Genomic DNA, 27182 nt, shown 5'->3' with positions numbered 1-27182 from the left:
GGGATGTAGGACTGCTTAACAGCTACTCCTCTTTACTTCACTACCATAAAACAGGAGGCACAAGTAGAGAGTAACATGACGGCGTAGTAGAAAGACTGAATGGTCTGCAAGTAGATGGTACATGCCCTCCAGTCCATGATCAGACTGAACTGCTCAGTCAAGTTACACCCACAATTACTGCAAAGAGGGGCAGGTATTGCATCAAACAAAAGTAAATCAGTTTGTTTATGAGCACAATTTAACTCGCAGTCTGGTGGCAAATACTGAGCGGATGAGTTCGGATTTGTCTTGCCCATCAAAGATCAGTTTCTTGCTTAGTACTAGGTAAATAACATTGCAAGTGGCCTCCCTGTCCAGAAGGAGCCCCATGCAGCATAAATTTCCTCGCCTCAGTAGAAAGACTCACGGCAACTGACAAGTTCTTCTATTTCCCTGCACTTAATATCCGTTGGGGCAAAGACCAATGGGCTGCCCCCGTTATCCACTGTAGAAACAAGTTTAACTACAGAATTTTCTACAGCTCTTCAAAGTGGAAACTGCCTGCAAACCTTAGTGTATAGTTTCTGGGACCTTTAAAGACTTTCCTATCCCTATATTTATTACTGCACTAATCAATCTTATGAAAAGAGAAATAAAGGACTGCCCGATCAAACATGGTGTAAAATTCACTAAGGGAATGATTAAGATTGACATTAGAAGCACCCCAAGATGGGCATCCCTCTAGATGAAGGAATATCAATATAACTGGTCTTTCATTCTGTAGCTAGGATAGTTCCGGTAGTGCATTTTAAAATGTGTTCGGAAGACATGCAACATATTCGCATTGCCTGGATATCTGGGAGACCTGGAAGGTTAGTTGGGCACTCACAAAGGCGTGGAATTTCAAGAAAATCAATTGCTTTCGTAGTGTATGGGCAGTGAAACCAGCCAAATAGTTGTGGAAGAACAGTTTTGAATACACAGTAATTAGATTGTGTGCAACATTGTGAGGGGAAACCTCCAATTTTTATCGTATTGACGAGAACAACGGCTCTAATTCAAACAGGTTTAAAGAGAACCATACATATTTAATCCCTGGTTTAAAACATCTTAATAACTATCACTACGATCTGGACCCAGTAACAACAAAAGGCAACCCCAGTAACAAAGTAATAAAAAATAAAACAATTTTTAAAAAAGGAGGCACAATACAGCTGTTCGTCACCAACAATAAGCCACAACTTTATTAAATCCATAGAAATAGTACAAATTCAGCTTCATCCACGCTCCAGCAGCTCAAAAAAATATATCACTCTGTTTTACATTGTCAATTCCTGCAAAGACAAAAAGAAAATAGCATTAAGAACTTTATGGTTAAAAGGAAAGCCAAACATTCCTACATAATATTTCACTATGGTCAGGATGTGACCGAGTTGCTGACTGTCAGCTGGAGTGGTAACTGTAATCAAAACTCTGCCTTGGAAGACTTAGAACAGCTACACTAGAAGACCGAATCTTAAGACAGACCAGCTAGTTTTGTAGCATGGCTGCTTTAGCCCCAACAATACTATTCCCTCACCAAACCGGAAGTTTGGGGGAGGGTTGGGGGGGGCAATGCAGTGTTCAAACAAAATGGAGAATCTGGAGTGAGTGAGGAGTGATAGTTTACTATGAATAAAAAGCCTTTAAAATGGTTTGTGGAAGGACAGATTACCAACATAGAAAGGTTTTAAATGGTGTTACATTAGCAGCTGGCATGGGAGCAAAAATCTGATGTTAAAAAAGGAAATGTCCCAGGGTGATAGGCTACAGTTTTTTCTAGCACAACAACCAAAAGGATAAAGTTAGTGCACTGCTGATTGATGTAGGATCTACATAGGCAAGGCATAAATCCAAAGAGAACTACAATGAAGAAGGCAGTGTGTAAAGATCATATTGTCAAAGTTTCTTTGCAGCTAAGAAAATGACCAAAATATGTTTAGTGTGGACTTTAAATCAGTATTCCATATCATTTTTGGATTGTTTTCAAATCAACTTGCTGGTCAACATCATCCAAAGCCAACCCAAAGTCCAGCCCTCACTGGCCTTCCTCTTTGCGGAGGTAATTATTAAAGTCAGCCTAATGCAAGTACAATTTATCAGGATACTGGGACTAATAAGAAAAATAAAAGAATGGGGGGACAAGGGGGGAAATAAAAGGCACAGAAAAAGGCTAAGAGGAAAAAGTAAGGAAATGGAAAGTAACTATTAATTGGCAAAGCCAATAGGTCTTGCCTATGTGAGTGCTATTGGCTTTGCAAATGTGTTTAGCCATGCTGTACAGCAACATGGCTAAAAGTTAGTGGTGTGGAGTACAATGGCGTACAGTTAAGTGGCATGGAGTAACACAGTTGTCTGTGTTAAGCAACTTAAGCGTCAAGAGACTTGTGAAAGCAACAGAAATAAGAAGCTGTAATTGGGTGTTAAAAGTACGAAAGCAGATTGCACGTTCAGGAAGAATACTGAAATGCTTATAAAATAAAAAACGAGTGATTTGCAAAATGACGAGGAAGAACACATGTACTTGGCCCATGCCCCAGTGAAAGAAAGGAAGGGAAGCCTACAGAAGTTAAGAAATACATAGATTGCAAATGAGGGACAACGCAAAAAACTAATGGTGTGCTGGAGGGCTGGTTGTAAGCCCACTGAATTGTAAACAATACAACTTGAAGATGCAGTTGGAGGCCTCCACAGCAACACCAAAACTACCCTGATTTGAATAGAAAATCTGCAGAGACTACATTTGTGGTTACTCCCCAGGAAAAAGTAGTAGCTCCTACTGTGTGTGAATGTATGCCTGTGACCATACAAGTTAAACCCCTGCTAGATACATTTCTGCTCAATCTTTAGATAGACTGCGAAAACAACCCTCTACCCACCCTCCTGCCCCACCACCCCCAAAAACTCTCCCTTTGATTTATGTTAAAAGTAGTTATTTCTGAACATGGGCATTGCCAAGTGGACATTTAGGTAAATACATTTGTGATAAGACCGGAGAATATTAGTTTTTCAATTTAAAAGCAATAAAATACTATGAACGGTTATGCATGTTTGCAATAATTAACCAACATCCTCAGATACATTCAACCTGTAGGTTCAAAAGCAGTGTAAATAATCCATTTAGCCAGTAGACTATGCTGCATCTCTCCAGTATGTAAATAAGCAGCTATAGATGTGAAAAAGTGTTGTACCCAAGTTCCATTTGATGTTTCAAAATTCAAAACTACCTCCAAGACATCTCTAAGGTCAGGACAGTGAGATACATTAGTCTCCATCATCTAACTCTCTCGAATATCCATAAACAGCCTAAGACTTCTACACACCTGCAGGATCCCCAGAACAGGTCTGCAAGAGGCAACTCTTATATACTTTTTTGTTTTAAACAGCTAAATCAACCCTAAAAACCGAAAACGTCTGTTTGACCTTTTTTTAATTTGGACTTTAAGTCTGGTCCCCCAACCTTGTCGAGGTAACAGAACTGTAGTTTGGTCTATATGAAGGATGATGTTATAGAGAAGGAAAGATCGATGGAAGGATCTTAAGTGCATTGTTCTCGGTTTCAGCATGTTGATGTATTAAATTATGCTTTCATAAACTGTATTCTAAGTCATAGCTCACCCATACGGGCTCCCGTTCCCATCTTTAATGAATCGGTCGCAAAGGTTTGAGTAGAATTCATTTTTTTAAAGGAAATACATGGAACATGTACCATGTCCTGCACCACAATTAGGGGAAAATGAAAGGAAGTTTTCAAATTAACCATGATCTTCCAAACTCCTTTCGTCAGGGATAACTAATCTACTGGTTGAAGACATTCGTCTATGGAATGATGAAGAGGACCGTTTTTTTTTTTTTTAAAGGCCACTATTCAAGCAATGATTAAAACTGCTTACGATTGGCCACTACAGTGGCTGTAGGTGGACCAGAGTCACCTGTTGAGGTAACCACACAGATGGTGTCCACGACAGCTGGACCTCGTTGCCACAATGTAGGGCACGATTATGAAGTGCAGCCTGCCCTTGCTGAGCTTGACTACATGCCTACAATCGGGCCACAAATTTGCCAGATCCTCAGAACCCAAACATCCTTTTACTAGGCCCTTAAATAGCTGCAAGAGTTCCTGCATTTGGTGTCTAATGCAGTAGCTGCACATGAGAAACTGCAATAAACAGTACTGTACTGCCTTCTTTATTTGGCAACGTTATAGCCTTTGATTGTACACAGTTGAAGTGCATTTGGCAGATATTGCTCCTTACAGTAGTAACTTACCCTTTCAAATAAGGAGAAAAAAAGTACCTTTAGGTTTTTACATTTTTTTTTTTACATTAATGCATTTTCCAAACGAAAAAACGGTTCAGGGGATCCTACGGGCACTTATAGCTCATCTGTTTATAGATCCGGACACATGCCCATGATAGAAAATTAGGAAAAGAGGATAGTAACCTCTCCTTTAGAAATTTGAGAGCAAAAAATCTCTAGTACATGAGATACTGGTTAGCAGGGCCATAATGATCCTCATTTACACAGAATGCCAACCATGTACCAAAGGGCTTGCATACACTTTATTAGAACTTTTGTTACCCCCATCGATAACTCACCATAATGGCATTCACTATGTCGTTACTGTTATTCTTAAGTGCACGGACGGCCTTCGCTCTCGAGACATTCGCTTGGGACATCACCAGTTCAATGTCTTTAACCTCCACGCCTGCCTCATCGACCTACAGAAGACACAAATAACGTGAGCAGGAATGTACATGGCATCATCCTAGATCAGCTTGCTTGCACTTCATAACAGATTGGATGCAAAGTTTTCTTGGCATTGTTACCATCCCCAATAAAACTAAAATCAAAAGTAAAATAAACACAAATGCATTCTGGCCCTTGAGGAACCATCAACCCACCCCTTCATCAAAACCACAGCCCAACAAAGGGAAGAGTCAGCAGTTCCTATTGCTCTTTGCGATGTACTCATCTTCAAATGGAAAGCAGAAATGCAACCTCAATAAAAAAATGGCAACTTTATTTTAATCCCTCAAATAGTAGTCTAGGGACAAACCAGAGCTTTAGGCTTGGCTAAGACACAGATTTGATCAGACAAATCTAGAAAGACACTTTTTCTAAAAGTAAATGGCATTTCCTAACTCCGGTATCGTGACTGCCAAAGTAAATTTCCTTACGTTTGACTTTTATTCATTGGCAAACAAGCAGTTGTGCCTATACCCGCTTTTAGCTACAGCCTATTTTCCACTTGCAAATAGGAATCAGAGCAATTATGGGTTAATATATATCTTAATTACACTGGTACATCAAAACCAAAAAAATGATGTAACCACCCACATCCACAAAACTGCTGTATAACCTCAAGTTTCTGCACAAACCTTATTTGTGCAATACAGTTATCTTATTAAAGGTCTTCTGCCAATACATATGTCTATTCTATACGGTTAACTTTATAAATGAAAAAAGATGCCCACGCTCACTGGCCGACTGCCTTACCTCCTCTTCTTCGCTTTCTTCCTGTACCGTCGGTGTCTGCGTGTTTTCCTGAATGTTCGAGACAGCTTCTCCTTGCACCTTGAATTTCTCTGCAGCTGCAAGCTGTGCCTGTTGTGACAGATCTTCAATCTGTGTAGACACATACAGGAAGCAATGTCAACATGACTGGACCAACAGAGGCATTCAAAGGGTTTCAAACAGCACAACTTTGTTCTAGACGGTTTAACAGTAGGACATTCCCATCTCCAGAGATTTTAAACATTTTAAGAAATAATTTTCAGACTAGCTGGCGCGGGGCCACACCACAAATAGACAGGGATACTGCCTCAATGCACCACTCAAGAATGGGGGTGCATATTGGAAGAAGGCACGCTTCGGTGGGCACTCTTTCCATTTGGTTCCCAAGAAGTGGAACTCAATTCCTCTGAATAGCAGGGCCATTTACAACCACTTAGCCTCTAGAGGAACAGTGAACAATTTCCTATACTCCATTTCTCTGAATTTTAAGTTCCATTTTGCATTTACTCATTTAGCATCAAGAAACCTTTGGGTGGCAGTTTGCAATTTATAACTTAATAATACAAAAATATAGGTGGTAACTGGTGCTACCGGGCTCTTCTTTCGCATTAGGCTGTGGCGTACTCACTTTGGCTTCCCCAAATACTATGTATGTGTCAGATGCTGGACTCTTGTACACATCTGGTTTTGTGATGACGAAAAGGATGTTCTTGGATTTTCTGATGGTGACTCTGGTTACTCCGGTTACCTGGCGAAGCCCCAGTTTGGACATGGCCTGCAAGATAAAATGCAAGGAAATTATAGCCTATTCCCTGCAAGAAAGCACCTCCGTCAGATTCAGACACTTTTCTACTTTTGCCGTAAACAAAGAAATTACTGATGAGCTTCTAATTCTTTTAAAGCAAAGGAACGCTTAGACACAGGCTGACCGACTACCAAAGACATAAGACTTCAAGAGGATCCAATGCAGGAGGAAAACTGTTCACCAGTCAATTTTAGTTCAGAAGATGGATACCAAAAAAACCCTACCATTTAACCTCAGGGCATGCTACTATCTCTATGACTTTAGGGTGACGAAAGAGAATCTTAAGTGGATTTGCAATGATGGCCTAGCCTGAATCTATATTCCTTGCACCGCTACCAGTCTGATGCATCATACCTGTAACAGGAAATCATTTCACCCCAGCTTGATGCTTTATTGGTATGGTGTCTGTTTCACAGGGTACATGTAACAATTATCAGCTAGCACAAATAAAATAAAAAATTAAGCTAATAGTTGTGTGCAGCACTCCACTCAACACACACAACTATCACCCTTTCCCCAAAAAAGGACAGAACATTTTATTAGGTGGGGATAGTGAAAGCACATGCTGTAAATGCTTACCACGGTAGAGTCCATTCTGAGGTATGGAAGAGATCCAAGTGATCAACATGTGAAACGGTTAATAGATTGCTTTGTGCGATTGAGCATAAACCCCAAAACAGGGGGGTGGGGGAGCGGAGAGGACAGTATATTGGTACTAGTTCTTCACAAAATGCACATTCAGAATTAAACTGCTTCATACATTCTGGATCATAACACCACATAAATTAGCCATCTGCACTAAGCCCAAATCTAGGTTCTTTACTATAGAGTTAGTTGATTCAGATGAGGTCTATATTAACAAAGTTAGAACAGACAGGTTGAAACCAATGCTCACAAGGAGGTGGAATATAAGACATGCCCTTGCCCCACCTACCTACCCCCTTTGTATTGCAGCCTACCATTCCGTCTGCAGTGTCCCTCTCAACAATAGTATAAAATCTCACAGGCCTGCCTCGAATATTCTGCGCCTTTCACATTAGCTGAACTTGCCTACATCTACTGCTTACACACAAATCCTCCTCCTGATCAGATACTTTTGCCCATGACATTCTCTTCAGATCGGAGTCGAAACTGTGAAGCACTCTTGCAATAGGATCCCAAAACATGCGAAGTTCTTGTGCCTTAATGACAGATCATCTTCAGCAGAGATGGTCATTATGCCAGAAAGTCCAACTTCAAGCCATGGCTCCTTCAAGGAAGTGAGAATGAAGGCCAACTTCCACATACCACTCCATATATGGTTACTCACCTTCCTCGCTTTCTTTTCGCTCCTGCTCTGTTTTGCTTTGCTGACTGGTTCTTCGTCTATTTCGGCTGCTGCTGCAAGCTGCTCAAAGAGGCGAGAGAAGATTGGTGAGGAAAGCAAATCTTAGTCCATTCTATGGATACTTTTTTTTTTTTTTTAAACTTCAAACTAAAGGTGATCCAATTCTTACGACAGAAATAACACTTCTATATTTAAGAACCATCAAGATGGTGTACAGCACTGCTAGCCTACTAGTTCTTAAATATGAAAGGCCTGCGGCTACTCGTCACGGATATCAGGTGGTATGTACAGGTTGGTCATTATAGAAGGGCATCTAACATTTTAGGAATACCGAATGGCACCAAATAAAACAATAACCTCTTTCCAATGGCTCTGCCTTTAAATGAACATCGGGTGGTCAGCATCTTTAGCAATAAGCCCCAGAGAAAACTGGAATTTCGAATTTGCGCGAGAAAACAGAAGGAAATGAAAGCACCTACTTGGGCTTGCTGCGTTGCTGTGGTTGAATCTTGCTCTTCAAGCTCGGGTACAGATTCATCGCTGTCCGATTCTGTCCCCGACCCTATCAAAGACAAACAAGCTTCACATAGCTGGTCTCTCCACCCTTGTTGGGAGCTGCTGCACAGTTCCCTCCCCCTCACGGCAGAGAAGGTCCAACCAGCTGTGAGAGCCCCCTCGTGACCTCGGATTGAATGGATAATGTTGCATTTTCCAACCGTCTTCCATTAAAAGACTAATACAACCCTGCAGCCCACACTCTGTGTTACCCTAGACAAGAAACAATCCATAAATGCAACACTGAGCTACTATACGTACATCGCTGAACATAAACGCACAAACACAGTAACAATGGTCAAAGCAAACAGCCTACCATGATCGGAAAATTATAGATGTGACGACCCCCCCCCCCTTAAAAATGGCATACTCACACACGAATAAGACTGGCTCAAATAACTATTCTGTATTATTTAAAAACAGCCTCAGTCAGAAAACCCTGCACATGCCTCAAATTGTGAAAAATGCTGTAAAAATATCAAAGATGGACTGTAAAGCTGGAAACTGAGTTTTTCAGCTAATCCTTTATTTTTAAACAAAGGAGTATTTGGTTTCTGATTGGGCACTGTGCCAGGCAACCTCTAATTTGTACATACCTGCCTAGAGGTTACCAAGCTTACACTGTAAAGAAAGTAGGGTTAGAATTTGTGAAACTTTCACTCATCTACACAGAAGCCGTCATACTAAAAGTGGCTGTGCTCAAGGCGAATGCAGGTAGTGCCAAGGGTGACCGATACATACTGTCCATGCATATTTGATAGTGTTTTTTGGATGGGGTATGATTCTGCTCTATCAGTGCTTGTGGGGACAAACATACCTTGGGAGGGCAAGCACCACTATCCTACCAAAGGAGGGCTCCTCTAAAAACCACACCTCTCACCATTCACAAGCAAAAATGTCACAACCCGTTCCAAATAGAAAATAGACATTCGCAATCATTACCTCAAGAAAAGCACTTCCACTTTTCAACACCAAGAACTTTGAAAAGTTGTCCACTTGCAACAAAAACCAGCACAAGTTTAAATACAACATACGTGTGTTCTGTTTGGGGACTGGCAAGATCTCATCCTCTCAATTAGTCAAAGTAGCCTGTTTGAGCACCTACTTAAAAAACGTTCACTCTCCATCATTGCACACACAACAACAAAACATATTGCTGGCTATGGCCAGAACTATTACCAGGTCCATCCTAAAGGAGGCATGTGGCACAGCCAGTTTAGAGGCACTTCTCATGAAAATATCAACTTCACGTACTGTTTTGTGGGAGGTGGAAGGTGGAAGGTGGAAGGAATATAAAGGTAATAAGAGGATCCACAGCAGTGCCCGATAGCTTCATATACTAGCATGTTTCAATTAGTGGCTCCGGTGTGCATTACTTCAGCAACTCCGGAATAGGTAAGTATTATGTAACACTAAAACTGTATAAAGGGATTATAATCATTTAAAATTCCAGGGGTAATATTACACTGAGCGTCCCTTGAAATTCAGTGCAGCTGATAACAGAGTTCCACCAATTAGGCAGCAAAAAGTGACATTCACGGCCACAACTACTCATTGAAAGCCACCCCCCCAAAAACAAAAATGGCGACCTAACCCAATACTTTTAGTATATGACCCACCCTGGTTTGGGACAGGGGACTCTTTAGAATGGGCAAAATTATGCTACTGTGTTACGGTCCACACTATTTCAGAGTATAGGCTCCATGTAGTTGCACACCTGCCTCAATCCTTATTATATTTCTACAATTGGTGGATGCCTCATTTAGTAGATCACAAGCTCTCCTCTTTAAAACCCTATCCTGGGAGCCTAACATTACCTAATCCCCACCAGCCTATCTCACCGACCATTCAACTGAATCCACATAGCCCAGACTAATAATCACACCTAACAGGTAATATATAATCTATCACAAAGTTAATGGAGTAAATGCATGCAATTTTTCCCTTGAGAGCACAAGACTAACCGCAACCAATAATAATCACCAGATTAACCACTAACCTGGAATTCCAGAGTAGCGTGCTACTCGTCATAAAACGCTTCATCAGGGATAGTAACCGCTATATAAATCCAATTACAACAGGTATACATTTCCATTTAATGCACAACTATGACATTCTAGGGCCCACCAAAAACAGCAACAATCAAACAAATTATACCAGCCACTCCACATGAAGAATCAGACATTTAGTCTTTATCTTAGAAACGCTCACAGGCACCCAATAGACCGGTTTAGTTGCTTTGACATTTTCCCTTTGCTAAACCTCATTTACTGCTAAAATGAAGAAGCCAAGATAAACATACAACATCAAAACGCATAACACAAATAAACAAAGAGGAATTGTGGGGAGAGGCAAAAACGCATACTCTGCCATGCTGACTCAGGATTCTATAGGCTGCTACAGAGAGGCTGTTAGTGATCCAGAGCACGCTACTACCTGGGTCATTTTGTTTCCAAAGCAGCACATGGACTGAGTTCCAGCTTGGTCTTATTCACAGAGAACACCCACACCTATGGTGGCTCAGGAAGTGATAGAGGCTGGCAAAGCCAACTAATGAGGACAAAAATGTCCTACTGAGAGACTGCCAGACTACAAAATGCTCTGGTTGTAGTAATGTTAAAGCTATTCAAATAGCAGATTAACCAAATTCCAAGTTTACAGACAGCAGCAGCATAGAGAATGTATCTACCAATTTACAGCAATATTACCAGCTGGGACACTCGAATGTGTGAGAAAGTCACTTAAAATAAAAACAATGAACTCTGCCTTCATCAAGTGTTCCCAGTCCTCTACATTCACAACATGAGTATACTGATATCTTGTTAGTGTACCAGAAACTGTGGCAGAAATATGCACCAAAGTCAAAGGCATGTGCAATCGGCCATCACCCTGCAAACTACAAATATTTCTCTACACATCTCCTTTATGTCGGTCTTCGGTTAGCTAACTAATGGCCCATAGACGATAACCAAGTAGGCCAGGGCTCAGGGGTAGGGCTGCTCAGAATCGAAACGTCAAGGGCTAAGAGTACAACAGTGACTTGTGTCTAGCCTCTTGTGTAGACAATAACAAGAGAAACATGGATGGCCAGTAGCACAGGCCATGAATCAGGCAAACCCGTTCTTAAAGACAATTCAAACTCCTCTGCCAGTGTTGGGCTTACATGGTGCAGCACTTCAAGAGCTCCAAATTCATTGGCTTATGTGAAAGCCACATGGATTTAAATGCATGTTAAACTGTATAGCTGCAAAAGAATGGCGATGTACGAGTATTATGGAGGTACAATTTCTGGGAGCGCAACATTTTTACTAAACAGGCGACAAACGTCTGGGAAACATGTGCCCTTCCCTGGTACAATTTCCGAGCCTTTTTTGGGGAAGTTTTGTAATGAAGAGACTTCTGGCCTGGAAGAAAGCAATTCTAGAGAAACAGGAAGAGAAGGTAACAGATATGAAGTCTGACAGTACTTTAGTAATCAACACTGAAACATCTTTTGGTCTCCATGAAACAGTATGCAGCTGTGACACAGCGAATTGTTGATTGCAAAAGACTGTCGACAACCTGGTCACTCTCCTAGGTGATGTGGTAGCCACCAAAATAGATGTTCCAATACTTAATTTGATGGGTCGCCACATGTTTGATGGACTGTCTTGTGAACCCAACTAGAATATTTTACAATGAAGGTGAGGTACTGGAATCAGAAACCACACCTAGACTGAAGGGAAGAGCCAGTCCAGACCATTTTGTGTGGGGAAAATACACAGGCTCACACCTTCCAGATAATATTTTCACTATGGCAGCCCACTTCAGGCCAATCCTTCAACAATAGAAGAATCGTATACATGATATGCCTACCAAGTTGGAATGGAGAGGCTGTTAAGACGATAAAACCCTAGAACTGCTTCTGCAGATCAAGCCCAAGTCATTCCTTTTCCAAATCAAGGGACCCAAGTAGTAGGGCAGGGAATGTGGCCAAGGAACTAGGCGATGTTCAGGTATGAATCTTTGGTCAGATGTATAACTGATACAGATTCAGATACAGTAAGGAGGGTGACAGTATTTTCAAATAATGCACAATAGAAGGGAAGGGACACGAGCAAAGAAAATAAATATCAATGTGCAACATTACTTTGTTTTCTAACCCTGTGTGCCAAGTGTACTGACAACTCCATGTGCTGCAATGCTATGGAAACCACACAGAACTGGTTTCGTTCTACGTTCGTTAGTGTCTCATAGGTACATCTGATCAATCTAGAAATTGGATAGACTGGAAGTAAAATAACCCATGCTCTGCCAGGACTAAAGAGTTAGTACTCTGCAGTCAGCCTCAGTGTGGCTTAAACTCCATGCACACTGCAACCATGAGGCAAAATACCCTTGTCGTTCTTCAGCACGGGTTCTTTGGCCAGCGGTGCAGGGGCCTTGGGAGAAGGCACTGACGATTTGGGAGAAGCAATATCCACCAGGATTGGCTGGAAAGGAGACTCCTCAGTGGGTACCTCTGGTGGGATCAGAGGTGGTAGATCATCATCTTCTGCAGGAACAGCATCAGTAGGTGGCAGTTTAGGTCCGAGGGTAGAAGGCTTGGATGGAGTGGAGGGTGCCACTTCAGATGAAGGTGGAGATGGTTTAAGAAGCACAGGGAGAGAAGTCGCTGAAGCAGGAGGAGGAGGAGGACTTAGCGGTTTAGCTGATGAAGTATCAGTAGGAACCAGTGTAGGAGATGGGAGAGGATGAAGAGTAGGTTCAGGAGAAATAGGCAAAGCAGTATTAGCTGGAAGAATTGGAGAAGAAATGTTAGGTGGATCAAAAGGTGAAGAGGTTTTATCAGAAAGCAAATCACTCTCAAGCAGATTGGGACTGGAAAAGTCATTGTTAATGATGGCGGCAGAGGAGCAGGGGTGCCCAGCATCATGATTAGCAGGTAAGTTAGGAGCAAGCTGCTCAGCACACAAAGTCAGACTTGGCGAATCTGTGGAGACATGCGGCATTTGATTTATGGGCTTTGAAGATTCTGGGGTGCATGGTGTCAGCTTAAGGGTCAAATCCTTATCAGCTGCATCAGCAGTAGATGTGTGTGCTACTGTTGTAAGATGTAACGGAGCCTGAAGCACAGTGACAGCAACAGAGTCGGTTAGTGAATTCAGCATGCCCAGGGGAGAAGCAGAGGAGCTAGACTTGGTATCACAGGGCTCCATAGAAGCAGCAAGCAAACTGGCATCAGTGACAGCAGCAGGGGTACATGCATCTGGTACATGGGATACAGTCTCTTTCAACACAGTCTGATCTTGGACTTGCACTATGGCCGAAAAATTGTCAGTGGGGTCGCTGGTATTCGTAGCATGCACTACAGAGGGAGCAACAGGCATTTCCCTGTAATAAACCTCTAGATTTGGGGGGCACACTGAATCTTTTAGAGCAGGGTCCGTTTTGGTTTGTACTAGCTGGGCATCAACAGAGTCTACATATTGGATGGTGCCAGCCTTCAGCAATAGCGGGTTATGTACTTCTGAACCTTTCTTTGACATCAAGAAAACTTCAGGAATTTCCTTTGGTTTAAAACCATTTTCTGGCACTGAAACACCACCTCCCATTATCGCAGGAGTTGCAGCCACATCTAAACTAGAATTCAATGTAGGATGGGCAAAAGCCATGGCTTTGGTTGCCACGAAACTCCCTATGGAGGTCTCTTTTTCAACTGGGGCCTCTGCCGATGTGTCTAGGTCTGTTAAAACTGCACTTAGTCTCTGTGTGCCCATCAACTCAGAGAAATCACTTGAACTAACAGGTTGCTTTTGCTCCTCATTGCCTACTACAGCACAGTTGGAGACTTCAACTGAAGTGGCAGGTAAGACATCCATCAATACAGGAATGTGCAGGATGTCATTTGGTGTAACACAATCGTGTTCATGCTTGTAATCTGCATATGGAGGCTCTGAGACTATCTGAGCAGTCTTTTCTTCTGAAGTGTGTACAAGGGAAACTAAAACATCCCGATCTGGGAAACCCTGTTCGATGATAGAGTTATGGAGGTCAGAGGCTTGAACCTCCAATGAGGCTATGTTTTGGACTAGTAAATGTGGGGTTACTGGAGTTTCCACTGACTGAGTGGAATCAGCAACCCCTTTTAAGGAGGGTGCATTTAAAGTGTTTGCAGCAACTTCTAAGCTTCCCTGTGCATTAGCTCCTATGGAAGCAAGTTTAACAGCAATGGCCTCCTCAGAGGGCGTCTCAGTTGGAATCTCAGGCACTGGGTTCTCTGTTACACTAAAAGTATGGGTGGAGGAATCATGCTGTAAAAGTACAAGGACCTCCGTCGTGGTGGAATCTGAAAAATCTGCACTGCTACCATAAGTTTTTGTATTCTGAGCAGATGCATCAGTTGGTGTGCCATCTGTCATTGAAGAATCATCCTCTGGAATAGAGACATCTTTCGAAGAAACACTGTCCACTATATGAAGCACATTTAGGTCTGCTTCAAGTGAAAAGGCATTTATAAGCACAGAATCAGAAATATCTGAAAGGCCCTGCTTTGGAGTGGATGCTACCTCCGAGACTAAAGCATCGCGTATGGAAGTGTTCCAAATCTCTTTTGAGGGAGTCTCGCCCAAGACTAACTTTTCGACATCATTCAAATTGAGAAGATCCCCTTTGCTTGGAGTAGTTATTACACCAGAAGTATCTTGGATTCTATCCTGTATAGTCTCATCTGTTGAAGCAGGGCAAGGCCCAACCATACCTCGTTTAACTTTCTGCTCAAGGACAGAGGCAACACCTGACGGGGCAAGAAGAATGTTCGGATCAGAGGAGCAGTCAGGTAAGTCTGAAGATCCCAGACTACATACAGGGTGACTGTGGTCCTCACGATTTGGTGAGTCAGTGATGCAAGCCACCGGAAAGACAGGGAAATCAGCAACCACATCTACAGCTGCCAATGACGGCATCGCAGCCAAAAGGGCCTCATTTGGCAGACAGTAGCTTGGCTGAGCAGCATGGTTAGGTGGAATGCAGGTGGAGCCCTGGGATAAGGACTCGGAGATGGGGTTAAAAGCAAGCAATGCAGATAGTGCAGGAGCTCGAATGGCTACCAATTCTGGTCTTCCAAGACCAGATCCTACAATAGCTTTGAAACCCCCAGAAAAGGTATGGTAAGGAGAAACAATATTTTTTTACAGGATTGATAAAAGGGGGAAACAGAAAAAAGCGAGTAAAATGAAATCAGATACATGCAAATTACTCAAGGAATATAGCGTAATCAGTGAAATACATTAAAGATAGTTAACGTGCATTCATTGTCTTACCTAAAACTTTTGGAAAGTAAAAGTAATTTGTGTAACTGGTGTCTAAAACGTTATTTTACACACACACTTAAAAAATTACATACAAATACAGTTTGATGCACACTTGCAAACAAACGCATATGTTTTAAAGAAACTGCTTGTTTATTTTGTGGCCGAATACCTTAGGGACCGTTTGACATTTCCAAAATCGGTACTGTGCAAACAGTACATACGTGGAATCATCGGAAGATATATTTCAAGCTCAACTATTGCTTCCAGTTTGAACAATGAGTTAAGTGTTCAACGCTGTCAGACTACATTAAAATATACCAAAAGCTGCAAACTAGAGGACTTGAAAGTAGCACCAAGAAGAGAAGTGGTTACTGGAAAAAGTGCGAAAAACGCGCTTTACTCATCTTTAGAATGCGAACGATGAAGGAAAAAAAAAAAAAAAAAGTTTAAAAAGAAAAAACCCACTATTTGGTGTCGAGCCAAATGGCTGTATGAGGGTTACCGGTGAATTCACTGTCCTTTACATACTGCTGTCTTCATTCCTGAGCCGGCTCGCTTTAAAAACAATGGCTTCCCATGCCGAAGCACTAATAATCAAATAAACGTTTTCACCGTCTGAAGGACCACCAAACATAAAAAGTTGAGAAAGGAAAAAAAAATAAAAAATAAAAAAAATCAACGAAATTAACAAAAAACAGTTTCTTTTTTAGCATGGTGTCATTCGAATTGGGAACAAACATGAGACAATATTTTGCCAAAGTTCACTTGTTCTTCTACTTCCACCTTTAAGCAGTCACTACCTACCTACCAGGCATACAAAGACTGCTACCAACTGCAACATTGAAATGAGAATATACTTTTGATCTTCTACCCATAATAACTGACCATGGGGAAAAGGAGCCCTCAACATGAAAACAAAACGTCCGTACTACAGTGCCATTTCTTAAGCCCAATGAAATAACTTTGCAGCATACAAGTCCCAGAAAAACGTATGGATTACTACATGCATTAAAAAAAGTATATTGAGAAAACTCAATGCTTCAACAGTCCTACATTTGGTGAGCTCTACATCCTGGATTTTAATATGAACATCTGCCTAGATTACATTTGGGGATCTGTATTCTCACAACCAAGTGAGAATTTAGCAAGCCTACGCATATGGCTAGAGAATCAAATTTCACAAGATTAACACAAAACAAGATGGAGTTTGCCTAACACTAGACAAATCAGAATACACCCCTTTTGATATAAAATTGCACGCACACACGTGACACTTTTGGCCTCAAATAGAAGAGGCAATATTTGAGAGAAAGAACCAGAAAAAGCCACACTGACAAACTGAACGCGTGTCTACAACAACATGCACCTTGGCGATTCTGAAGTGCACCCACCCAAAAGACAATTGTAAAGAGTGGCACAAACTCAAAAAGAAAGGCATGCTTTGGGAACACTTCTTATTGGACAATTTCATCCTTGTGGTACAAGTAAAACTCTTCCACAAGTTTTTATAGTACTGTCATCTATAGCCACTACACAGTCCCTCCAACCAACAACTTTAGATGTAACTTCGGAGGTTCGACACGCTCTTTGCTGAGGGCAACCACCACTGATAGAACTAAATACAAGGGTTAAAAATAGCGAGGCACTGATTTCAAAGAGTATAATTCCCTTTGCAGAACAAAAGCCACTAAGTGAACTACTGTAGGGACAATCAAGACCCCATCACCAAGCATGATATGCAAAATGTAACCAGATGCGACGCCAAACACTAGCATCCACAAACCAAGAAAAACCCCGCTGCAATGACAGACATGACCCAGGTACTAAAAACAGTAAAATGAAGCAGGTGACACTTGGGATGGTTGGATGAGATACTGAGAAGAAAGGAAAAAGTAAGAGAAGAGAATGACATGGTAATGGTTGACAATGCATCCCATAAAAGCATAACCAAATTGCTTTTATGTATCCAGCACTAAATATGAAACTAAATGACCACCAAGTAGCCATCTGCACACTTTAGATGGTCGCTCGCCTTCAGTTTGCAGACATGTTTCACCATAATTTCCATTTGCCCTAGCGATGAAAAATCACAGGGATTCAGGCAAACAGCAAATGTTTTTCTGGCATCCAGTATTACCAGAAACGGTGCAGAATGCACGTCGGTGGCAATGTAGTTTGGCACAAAGTGGCCAGACTCTGAAAGGAAGCGCTAGGACTGCAGTTTGCACTAGAAAAATCTTAAATGCAAAGATGCAGTCAACAGGAGACACCATAGCACCCACCACTTTATCCCATTACAAGTAGCGCACACAGTCGAACACCGCTCAAGCCACACTAGGGGGTGGAGGAGGCAATAGCGCACACAAGATACCTGAAGATGAAGCTGGAGCAGCAGAGATGGGGCTGGCAGGTTTTGCAGGAGTAGAAGCAGGTGCTGCAGCAGAAGGGACTGCAGGTGCTGCAGGAGCACTAGCAGGTGGGGAAGAAACTGCAGGCGATGAAGGAAGAGTAAGAGTGGGATTAAGATGCAGTCTTTCAAAATCAAAGTATCAATGTTAAGGAAATAAAAAAAAATAAAAGCGCTAACTCATGTCCCAACTGGTTGGCAGCTCTGGCTCCTTCCCAGACAGTGAAGAGGCCGACCCAAGGCCTGTTTTGCCACAACACTCCAGACAACTCCCACCTCCTAAAGTACAAAGGCAGGGAAGGCAAACATTGCTAGCGCTGCAATATCACTGATGCAGACAAACTGCCAATGCTGAGTTTACCCAGAAAACTCTACTCCTCGTCCGATTCCACCCTAAACAAAAAAGCCCCTCTCAGCTTAATAACATCTGCAAAAACTGGACAGGCTTGCCACCAATGATGAGCAAGTTAAAAGACAACATCACAGCAAGTATCTACTGCTACACAACTACAAAGAGGTAACTAGAATTTCCCCTACCTGGAGACTTCAAACCCATCAACCAGGAACCAGTTTCCCTGGTATTTGCTGTTAACGCCATCGGCATGAACATCCAACAGTTGAAATCATATGATTAACCATGGTCGACCCCCCTCTGGACAATTCCTGCTCAAACATGGGGTGTGGCAATCGGGTTGTAGCTCCCTCATTAAATTAGTAAACTTCAGCATTAGGAACCTTGCTGTCCACTTAGGTTCTTAACCTCAATGGGTAAACCGGTAGTGGTTACAGCAACCCAGGGCATTGACATTTTCAAGCCTCCTGATCAGTAAGCATCCTTCTCTCAATCCCCCGCAGAGGACTTTGAGCAGTTTCCAGAATGGTAAATGAGATTAAGTCAACTGCCAGGCACACCCTTTTTGAGACAGACCATTCTGATAAATTCTTAGTAGGATTCTCAAAAATGTTAAGTAAACATAGAAATGCACGCCTGCTTGAACAATAAAAAAGTCAAGTGCGATTTTTGTAACACCTGCAGCAATATTCTTATATGACAGTTCTGGCATGAGTCGAAGGGTAGATGTAGGGGCAGGAATATACTCCTACCTTATAGAAACCTGGTTTTGGGAGGGGATGGGCAGTTTTACATTTTTTTTTCATTAACCATTGCACGTTTTGCCATTTCACCACTCAATACGAAACACAATCTGACAATTCAATGACGTTAATCAGACTAACCAAGAGCAGTGACTATACAAGGTAGTCACACGGTTAGAATCTCTGAAACTGGAGGTAGTGTCTAGTAATTCTGGTGCTGCAGAAGCACCAGCTGGAACAACCACAGCATGAGGAAGTTATCTGCGAACGTGAAGAATCCCTAATTTTTTCGCCCTAGAGTACAAACTCACATTAAGAACAGTGAGATTAGTTACTCATAGTGTATGATGCTCCCAGTGCAAATGCGTGCACATGCACAGAAGTCGGACTGCAAGGTTCTTTAAATACCTAGACCGATTTTGCATGTACATTTTATTTTTATACAGGTGCTGCTTTGTAAAGTTTAACGTGGAATGCATTTACACAGGGCTTTCCCCAGTCATTAGCTGAGCAGGTATGGTTAATATAGCACTTGCAATTTAAGCAGGCTGACCAAGCATCTGAACTAATTTGCATGAGGATACTTTACAGGCAACCTACGACTGTTGGAAAAAGTTCTTTAAAAATTAATGTTTCTTTGAAATCAAAGACTCTCCCTCCCAAAAAAAAATCATTCATGAAAAAAATAATACACGTCCCAAGGAGGGTGTCTAATATTTTGACAATTTTCGGTTTCATTATTGCAAATATGAGCACCAGTTGAACACCAATGCATGGTTATAATTCTGCCAACTTACTCTTGTTCACTGTGTTGCCCAGTTACAGGTATTTAATGACTGTCTAAAGCACTATGTGCATATTACCAGTCACTAAACCAAAGAAAATAAGCCACTGCATCACTTCTTGCATGGCCTGGTGTCTCTCGAAGCATCATACATTAAGCTTTGATCACAGTAGGAGCAATGCAGACCTTAAGCACAAAGGGGCTCTCATTTTTATTACACATCTTGGCACCAGGAAAGCAGTTCCTGCCAAGGAGTGTATTTCACAAATTGAACACATGAATGGCAAATTGTATGCTACCCAATTGTGCGACGCCTGACTGAGCAGGCATATGCAAAGTTCTGGAATAGATTTGTTTCTTTGAGCCTGTAGAGCGAATTTTATGGCGGTCATGTCCAGATTAGGAGTTCCAAATTAATGTGCATGCAAGTTCTTCCTCCACTAACGATATGCAGACTTCATGACTTGGTCTCAAAGATGAGAATGATCTCCAGACGCATCAATGGGCGCCACTAGGCAAGCCATTCAAACAACTCCAATTGTTAGAGTTTTTCTCTGTAGATCCGTGAAGGGGTAGCTGTTGTCCATAACAATTTATCCCCTTAGATAACACACTTCACCAGGGAGGTCCCGAAACTGGCTTCTGAAAAAGCTACTCTGACATACCAAAATACAAATAAAATCTAAAACGGCCTTTAACAAGAGCTATAAGGAGAGTTTATTTTCGAAATCCCCGTAGTTTTGCGTAAGAAACAAAAAGTACACAAAGAGTCCGTCAATGAAATTGCTTCTCGAGCTCAAGATCTCCATACAAACCGTAAAAAATTAAGTTCAGCTCAAGTCGGTGCATGAACACCTAAAACATTCAAGTATGTCTGGATTCATATTAACGTCAATAGAGAACCAGTGTGCATGTTAAATGAACATGCAAGAGAGCTCAGTGATCAGACATATGGCAAACAAAAATATCAATGAACACCAGGGAGCTAGAACCAAAGGCATAAAACAGAAAAGTCATTTCATGCATGTGTTCACTCACTGCAGTGTAAAGCATCCTTGGTTAACGTAAGGGATCATGTAAGAACATATTAGGGAGAAATACAAATCACTTGGCACCAAAGGAAGTTAGCGTAAACTAAATACCTGTAGATTTAGCTGGAGAAGTTTTAGCTGGCGCGGCCGCCACTGCAGCAAAAGTTGCGGCTGCTGGTTGAGAGGCAGGGACTGAAGCCGCTACAGGAGCACTAGCAGGTAGGGAAGGAGGTGCTGGAGCCAAGGAAGAAAATCATTTACCAAAACAAAGATGAGAGTAAAGAAACAAACCAAGTGAGTATGTGCATCTACCAAGTATAATGTAGAGCACTGAATGGGCAAGGCATTACAGGAAGGTTAGCTATGTGATGTAAACATTGCCTCTCACTTGGGAAACCCTTTTCAATAAGGGGAACCTAGAGATGAGCAACAGCTTCAAATGGAAGAGAAAGTGTGGTGTGTGATTAATAACAGTGTACATGCCGCACGCCATAAAAAAAACCTTCTCCCGGGTTATATTTAATATTGAAAACCTCAAGTGACCATGCAGGTTAAAACAGCATATGAACTCTGGCTAGTTTATATACTGATCTCTGAAGCAAAAGACCATGTGATCATGGACAAAGTGTGCCATGTATAAACAAGCTACTTAATTCCATTAGGAGCACCGCACACAACCCCAATAAAGCAACACCAGGGTGAGGAGGATGTTAGTCAGACGGGATACCTGAAGATACTGCAGGAACAGGTTCAGGTGCTGCAACATCACTGACAGGGGGTGCTGCGGGAGCAGCAGCAGGAGGGGAAGATACTGCAGGGACAAAAGAAAAAGCAAGTGGAAGTAACGAAGCAGTTCTAGCAATAATGAGCTTTGGGAAGAGTTGGACAATCTCCTCAGTGAGTAAGTCCATATGCAATCCAACTCCCATGAAGTCGCTACAACGCCGACCGAAGAGGTCGTAAAGCTGCTGAATATTTGCTGTGGATATACTGATGGCGTGCAAATGCCACCCAATAGAGCCAACAGGAAGGTGCGTACAAAAAGTAGTTTTAAAGACAGGGAGGTCCTGGAAAAAGCTACTTTGACATACCAAAAAAAAGGTAGTGCTTTAAACAGTTGCATGAAGGAGAGTTAATTTTCGAAATCTTCGTAGGATTTTATAACAAAAAGTACATACAGAGTCCGTCAATGAAATTGCTCCTCTGGCTCAAGATCTCCATACCAACGTAAAAAAATTAAGTTCAGTCTAATTTGTTTCATGAACGCCTAATACACTAAAATATGTCCGGATTCATTTTAACGTCAACAGGAAACTAGTGTGCATGTTAAATGAACATGCAAGAGGCCCTTTGATCAGACATATGGCAAACAAAAATATCAATGAACACAAGGGAGCTAGAACCAAAGGCATAAAACAGAAAAGTCCTTTCAAGAATGTGTTCACTCACTGCAGTGTAAAGCATCCTTGGTTAACGTAAGGGATCATGTAAGAACATATTAGGGAGAAATACAAATCACTTGGCACCAAAGGAAGTTAAGCGTAAACTAAATACCTGTAGATTTAGCTGGAGAAGTTTTAGCTGGCGCTGCCGCCACTGCAGCAAAAGTTGCGGCTGCTGGTTGAGAGGCAGGGACTGAAGCTGCTACAGGAGCACTAGCAGGTAGGGAAGGAGGTGCTGGAGCCAAGGAAGAAAATCATTTACCAAAACAAAGAGGAGAGTAAAGAAACAAACCAAGTGAGTATGTGCATCTACCAAGTATAATGTAGAGCACTGAATGGGCAAGGCATTACAGGAAGGTTAGCTATGTGATGTAAACATTGCCTCTCACTTGGGAAACCCTTTTCAATAAGGGGAACCTTGAGATAAGCAACAGCTTCAAATGGAAGAGGATGTGTGATTAATAACAGTGTACATGCCGCACGCCATGAGAAAAACCTTCTCCCAGGTTATATTAAATATTGAAAACCTCAAGTGACCATGCAGGTTAAAACAGCATATTAACTCTGGCTAGTTCATATACTGATTTCTGGAGCAAAAGACCTTGTGATCATGGACAAAGTGTGCCATGTATAAACAAGCTACATTAGGAGCACCGCACACAACCCAAATAACGCAACACCAGGGTGAGGAGGATGTTAGTCAGACGGGATACCTGAAGATACTGCAGGAACAGGTTCGGGAACATCAGGGATGGGGGGTGCTGCAGGAGCACCAGCAGGAGGGGAGGGTACTGCAGGGACAAAAGAAAAAGCAAGTGAAGTAATGAAGCAGCAGTTCTCGCAATAATGAGCTTTGGGAAGAGTTGGACAATCTCCTCAGTGAGTAAGTCCATATGCAATCCAACTCCCGTGAAGTCGCTACAATGCAGACCGAAGAGGTTGTAATGCTGGTGAACATTTGCTGTGGATACACTGATGCAAACACAAGGGGATGATGGACGGAGTGCTGAAACTTTTGAAACACTCACCCCAAGTCACAGATCTGGGTTGAACCCATCATCATTCTTTGGCTCACTTTGCTACCCCAGTTCAGACACAGCTATATACAAATCAGTCTTGACCCTGTGCCTCATGTGAACAGTCTAGCCCGAACTTCCAAGCCATGTCTTCCCTGGACCGGAAACAAACATCCTGGGTCCGGTTTCGGGCTAACAGTCCTCATCAGCCAGGCTAGCTTGAATCCAGTGGCTAAGTGAGCAAGGGACCCACGCCTGGGCATACCCTGCCAACTAAGGGCAAACAATGCAAACACAAGGGGATGATGGACGGAGTGCTGAAACTTACAAACACTCACCCCCGTCACAGATCTGGGTCGAATCCATCGTCAGACGTGGGTCCCGTGCTCTCCATGCCACTGGAATCAAGCTATCCTGGCTGGAGAGGGGTGAAACTCTGAAACCGGTCCTAGGATGCTGCTTTACAGTCCAGGGAGGACCTGGCTAAGCAGTTTGGGCTGGACTGTTCCCATGATGCACAGGGTCAAAACCGATTTGCATATGGCTGGGTTCAAACTGGAATGGCATGGTGAGCAAAAAAACGATGGATTTAGGCCCAGATCTCTGTACTGGGGTGAATGTATGACATTGTTCCGCATTCTGTCCATCAACTGTTATTTTTGCATTTGTCACACCGAGTGGGACAGGTATGCCCAGACGTGGGTTCCGTGCTCTCCATGCCACTGGAATCAAGCTATCCTGGCTGAAGAGGGGTGAAACCCCGAAACCGGTCCTAGGATGCTCGTTTCTAGTCCAGGGAGGACCTGGCTTTGCAGTTCGGGCTGGACTGTTCCCATGATGCACAGGGTCAAAACTGATTTGCATATGGCTGGGTTCAAACTGGAATTGCATGGTGAGCAAAAAAGCGATGGATTTAGGCCCAGATCTCTGTACTGGGGTGAACGTATGACGTTGTTCTGCATTCTGTCCAGCAACTGTTGTTTGTGGATACACCGATGGCGTGCAAATGCCAACCAATAAAGCCAACAGGAAGGTGGGTATAAAAAGTAGTATTAAAGTCAGGGAGGTCCTGGAAAAAGCTACTTTAACATACCAAAAAAAGGTAGTGCTTTAACAGTTGCATGAAGGAGAGTTAATTTTCGAAATCTCCGTAGGATTTTATACCAAAACGTACACACAGAGTCCGTCAATGAAATTGCTCCTCGGGCTCAAGATCTCCATACCAACGTTAAAAAAATTAAGTTCAGCCTAAGTTGGTTCATGAACACCTAAAACATTCAAATAGGTCAGGATTCATATTAACGTCAACAGGAACCTAGTGTGCATGTTGAATGAACATGAAAGAGGCCCTGTGATCAGACATATGGCAAACAAAAATATCAATGAACACCAGGGAGCTAGAACCAAAGGCATGAAGCAGAAAAGTCCTTTCATGCATGTGTTCACTCACTGCAGTGTAAAGCATCCTTGGTTAACGTAAGGGATTATGTAAGAACATATTAGGGAGAAATACAAATCACTTGGCATCAAAGGAAGTTAACGTAAACTAAATACCTGTAGATTTAGCTGGAGAAGTTTTAGCTGGCGCTGCCGCCACTGCTGCAAAAGTTGCGGCTGCTGGTTGAGAGGCAGGGACTGAAGCTGCTACAGGAGCACTAGCAGGTAGGGAAGGAGGTGCTGGAGCCAAGGAAGAAAATCATTTACCGAAACAAAGATAAGAGTAAAGAAAACCACCAAGTGAGAATGTGCATCTACCAAGTATATGTAGAGCACTGAATGGGCAAGGCATTACAGGATGGTTAGCTATGTGATGTAAACATTGCCTCTCACTTGGGAAACCCTTTTCAATAAGGGGAACCTTGAGATAAGCAACAGCTTCAAATGGAAGAGAAAATGTGGTGTGCGATTAATAACCGTGTACATGCCGCACACCATGAGAAAAACATCCTCCCAGGTTATATTAAATATTGAAAACCTCAAGTGACCATGCAGGTTAAAACAGCATATTAACTCTGGCTAGTTCATATACTGATTTCTGGTGCAAAAGACCATGTGATCATGGACAAAGTGTGCCATGTATAAACAAGCTACTTAATTCCATTAGGAGCACCGCACACAACCCCAATAAAGCAACACCAGGGTGAGGAGGATGTTAGTCAGACGGGATACCTGAAGATACTGCAGGAACAGGTTCGGGAACATCAGGGATGGGGGGTGCTGCGGGAGCACCAGCAGAAGGGGAGGGTACTGCAGGGACAAAAGAAAAAGCAAGTCGAAGTAATAAAGAAGCAGTTCTCACAATAAGGAGCTTTTGGAAGAGTTGGACAACCTCATCCGTGAGTAGGTCCATGTGCAATCCAACTCCCACGAAGTCGCTACAATGCATATCAAAGGGGTCACAATGTTGGTGAACATTTCCTGTGGATACACTGATGGCATGCAAATGCCATACAATAGGACCAACCGGAAGGCGTGTACAAAGTGTAGTGTTAAAGACATGAAGGTCCTGAAACTGGCGCCTGGAAAAAGCTACTCTGACATATCCCCCCCCCCCAAATGTCCTTTAACAGTTGCATGAAGAAGAGTTAATTTTCGAAATCTCCGTAGGATTTAATAAGAAACAAAACAGACAGTCAATGAAAGTGCTCCTCGAGCTAAAGATCTCCATACCAACGTTAAAAAATTAAGTTCAGCCAAAGTTGGTGCATGAACACCTAATACATTTAAGTATGCCTGGATTCATATTAACGTCAATAGGAAACTAAAGTGTGCATGTTAAATGAACATACGAGATGCCCGGTGATCATACATATGGCAAAAATATCAATTAACACCAGGGAGCTGGAACCAAACGCATAAAGCAGAAAAGTCATTTCATGCAGGTGTTCACTCACTGCAGTGTAAAGCATCCTTGGTTAACGTAAGGGATCATGTAAGAACATATTAGGGAGAAATACAAATCACTTGGCATCAAAGGAAGTTAGCGTAAACTAAATACCTGTAGATTTAGCTGGAGAAGTTTTAGCTGGCGCTGCCGCCACTGCAGCAAAAGTTGCGGCTGCTGGTTGAGAGGCAGGGACTGAAGCTGCTACAGGAGCACTAGCAGGTAGGGAAGGAGGTGCTGGAGCCAAGGAAGAAAATCATTTACCAAAACAAAGATGAGAGTAAAGAAACAAACCAAGTGAGTATGTGCATCTACCAAGTATAATGTAGAGCACTGAATGGGCAAGGCATTACAGGAAGGTTAGCTATGTGATGTAAACATTGCCTCTCACTTGGGAAACCCTTTTCAATAAGGGGAACCTAGAGATGAGCAACAGCTTCAAACGGAAGAGAAAGTGTGGTGTGTGATTAATAACAGTGTACATGCTGCACGCCATGAGAAAAACCTTCTCCCAGGTTATATTAAATATTGAAGACCTCAAGTGACCATGCAGGTTAAAACAGCATATTAACTCTGGCTAGTTCATATACTGATTTCTGGAGCAAAAGACCTTGTGATCATGGACAAAGTGTGCCATGTATAAACAAGCTACTTAATTCCATTAGGAGCACCGCACACAACCCCAATAAAGCAACACCAGGGTGAGGAGGATGTTAGTCAGGCGGGATACCTGAAGATACTGCAGGAACAGGTTCAGGTGCTGCAACATCACTGACAGGGGGTGCTGCGGGAGCAGCAGCAGGAGGGGAAGATACTGCAGGGACAAAAGAAAAAGCAGGTGGAAGTAATGAAGCAGCTCTAGCAATAATGAGCTTTGAGAAGAGTTGAACAATCTCCTCAGTGAGTAGGCCCATGTGCAATCCAACTCCCACGAAGTCGCTACAATTCAGACTGAAAAAGTTGCAATGCTGGTTAACATTTGCTGTGGATGCTCGGACGGCGTGCAAAT

At 42.5% G+C, this 27182-nt stretch overlaps 1 protein-coding gene across 28 annotated transcripts in view; it reads right to left on the bottom strand.

Annotated features, from left to right (window-relative positions):
- Positions 1 to 1196: 1196 nt before the first annotated feature.
- NACA (nascent polypeptide associated complex subunit alpha) overlaps positions 1197 to 27182 on the bottom strand; it is a 38174-nt gene continuing 12188 nt past the window's right edge. For 10 of the 28 annotated variants that reach the window (XM_085600930.1, XM_085600932.1, XM_085600941.1 and 7 more), the window contains 16 exons: positions 26904 to 26987; positions 26288 to 26410; positions 25459 to 25536; positions 24844 to 24966; positions 22987 to 23064; positions 22386 to 22508; positions 21559 to 21642; positions 20943 to 21065; positions 17886 to 18002; positions 12598 to 15345; positions 8147 to 8229; positions 7650 to 7727; positions 6164 to 6310; positions 5518 to 5646; positions 4617 to 4739; positions 1197 to 1313 (listed from right to left, as the gene is read on the bottom strand). In XM_085600930.1, coding sequence (XP_085457056.1) covers positions 1299 to 1313; positions 4617 to 4739; positions 5518 to 5646; positions 6164 to 6310; positions 7650 to 7727; positions 8147 to 8229; positions 12598 to 15345; positions 17886 to 18002; positions 20943 to 21065; positions 21559 to 21642; positions 22386 to 22508; positions 22987 to 23064; positions 24844 to 24966; positions 25459 to 25536; positions 26288 to 26410; positions 26904 to 26987 — 4256 coding nt within the window. In that variant the 3' untranslated portion in view covers positions 1197 to 1298. The remainder of the gene's footprint in view (positions 1314 to 4616; positions 4740 to 5517; positions 5647 to 6163; positions 6311 to 7649; positions 7728 to 8146; positions 8230 to 12597; positions 15346 to 17885; positions 18003 to 20942; positions 21066 to 21558; positions 21643 to 22385; positions 22509 to 22986; positions 23065 to 24843; positions 24967 to 25458; positions 25537 to 26287; positions 26411 to 26903; positions 26988 to 27182) is intronic. The other 18 variants (XM_085600955.1, XM_085600954.1, XM_085600956.1 and 15 more) reach the window with 12 other exon arrangements.

The sequence above is a fragment of the Triturus cristatus genome, chromosome 4_2 (genome assembly GCF_964204655.1).
Source record: "Triturus cristatus chromosome 4_2, aTriCri1.1, whole genome shotgun sequence".
NCBI classification, from domain to species: domain Eukaryota; kingdom Metazoa; phylum Chordata; class Amphibia; order Caudata; family Salamandridae; genus Triturus; species Triturus cristatus.
This window is presented reverse-complemented; position numbering and strand designations above follow the sequence as displayed.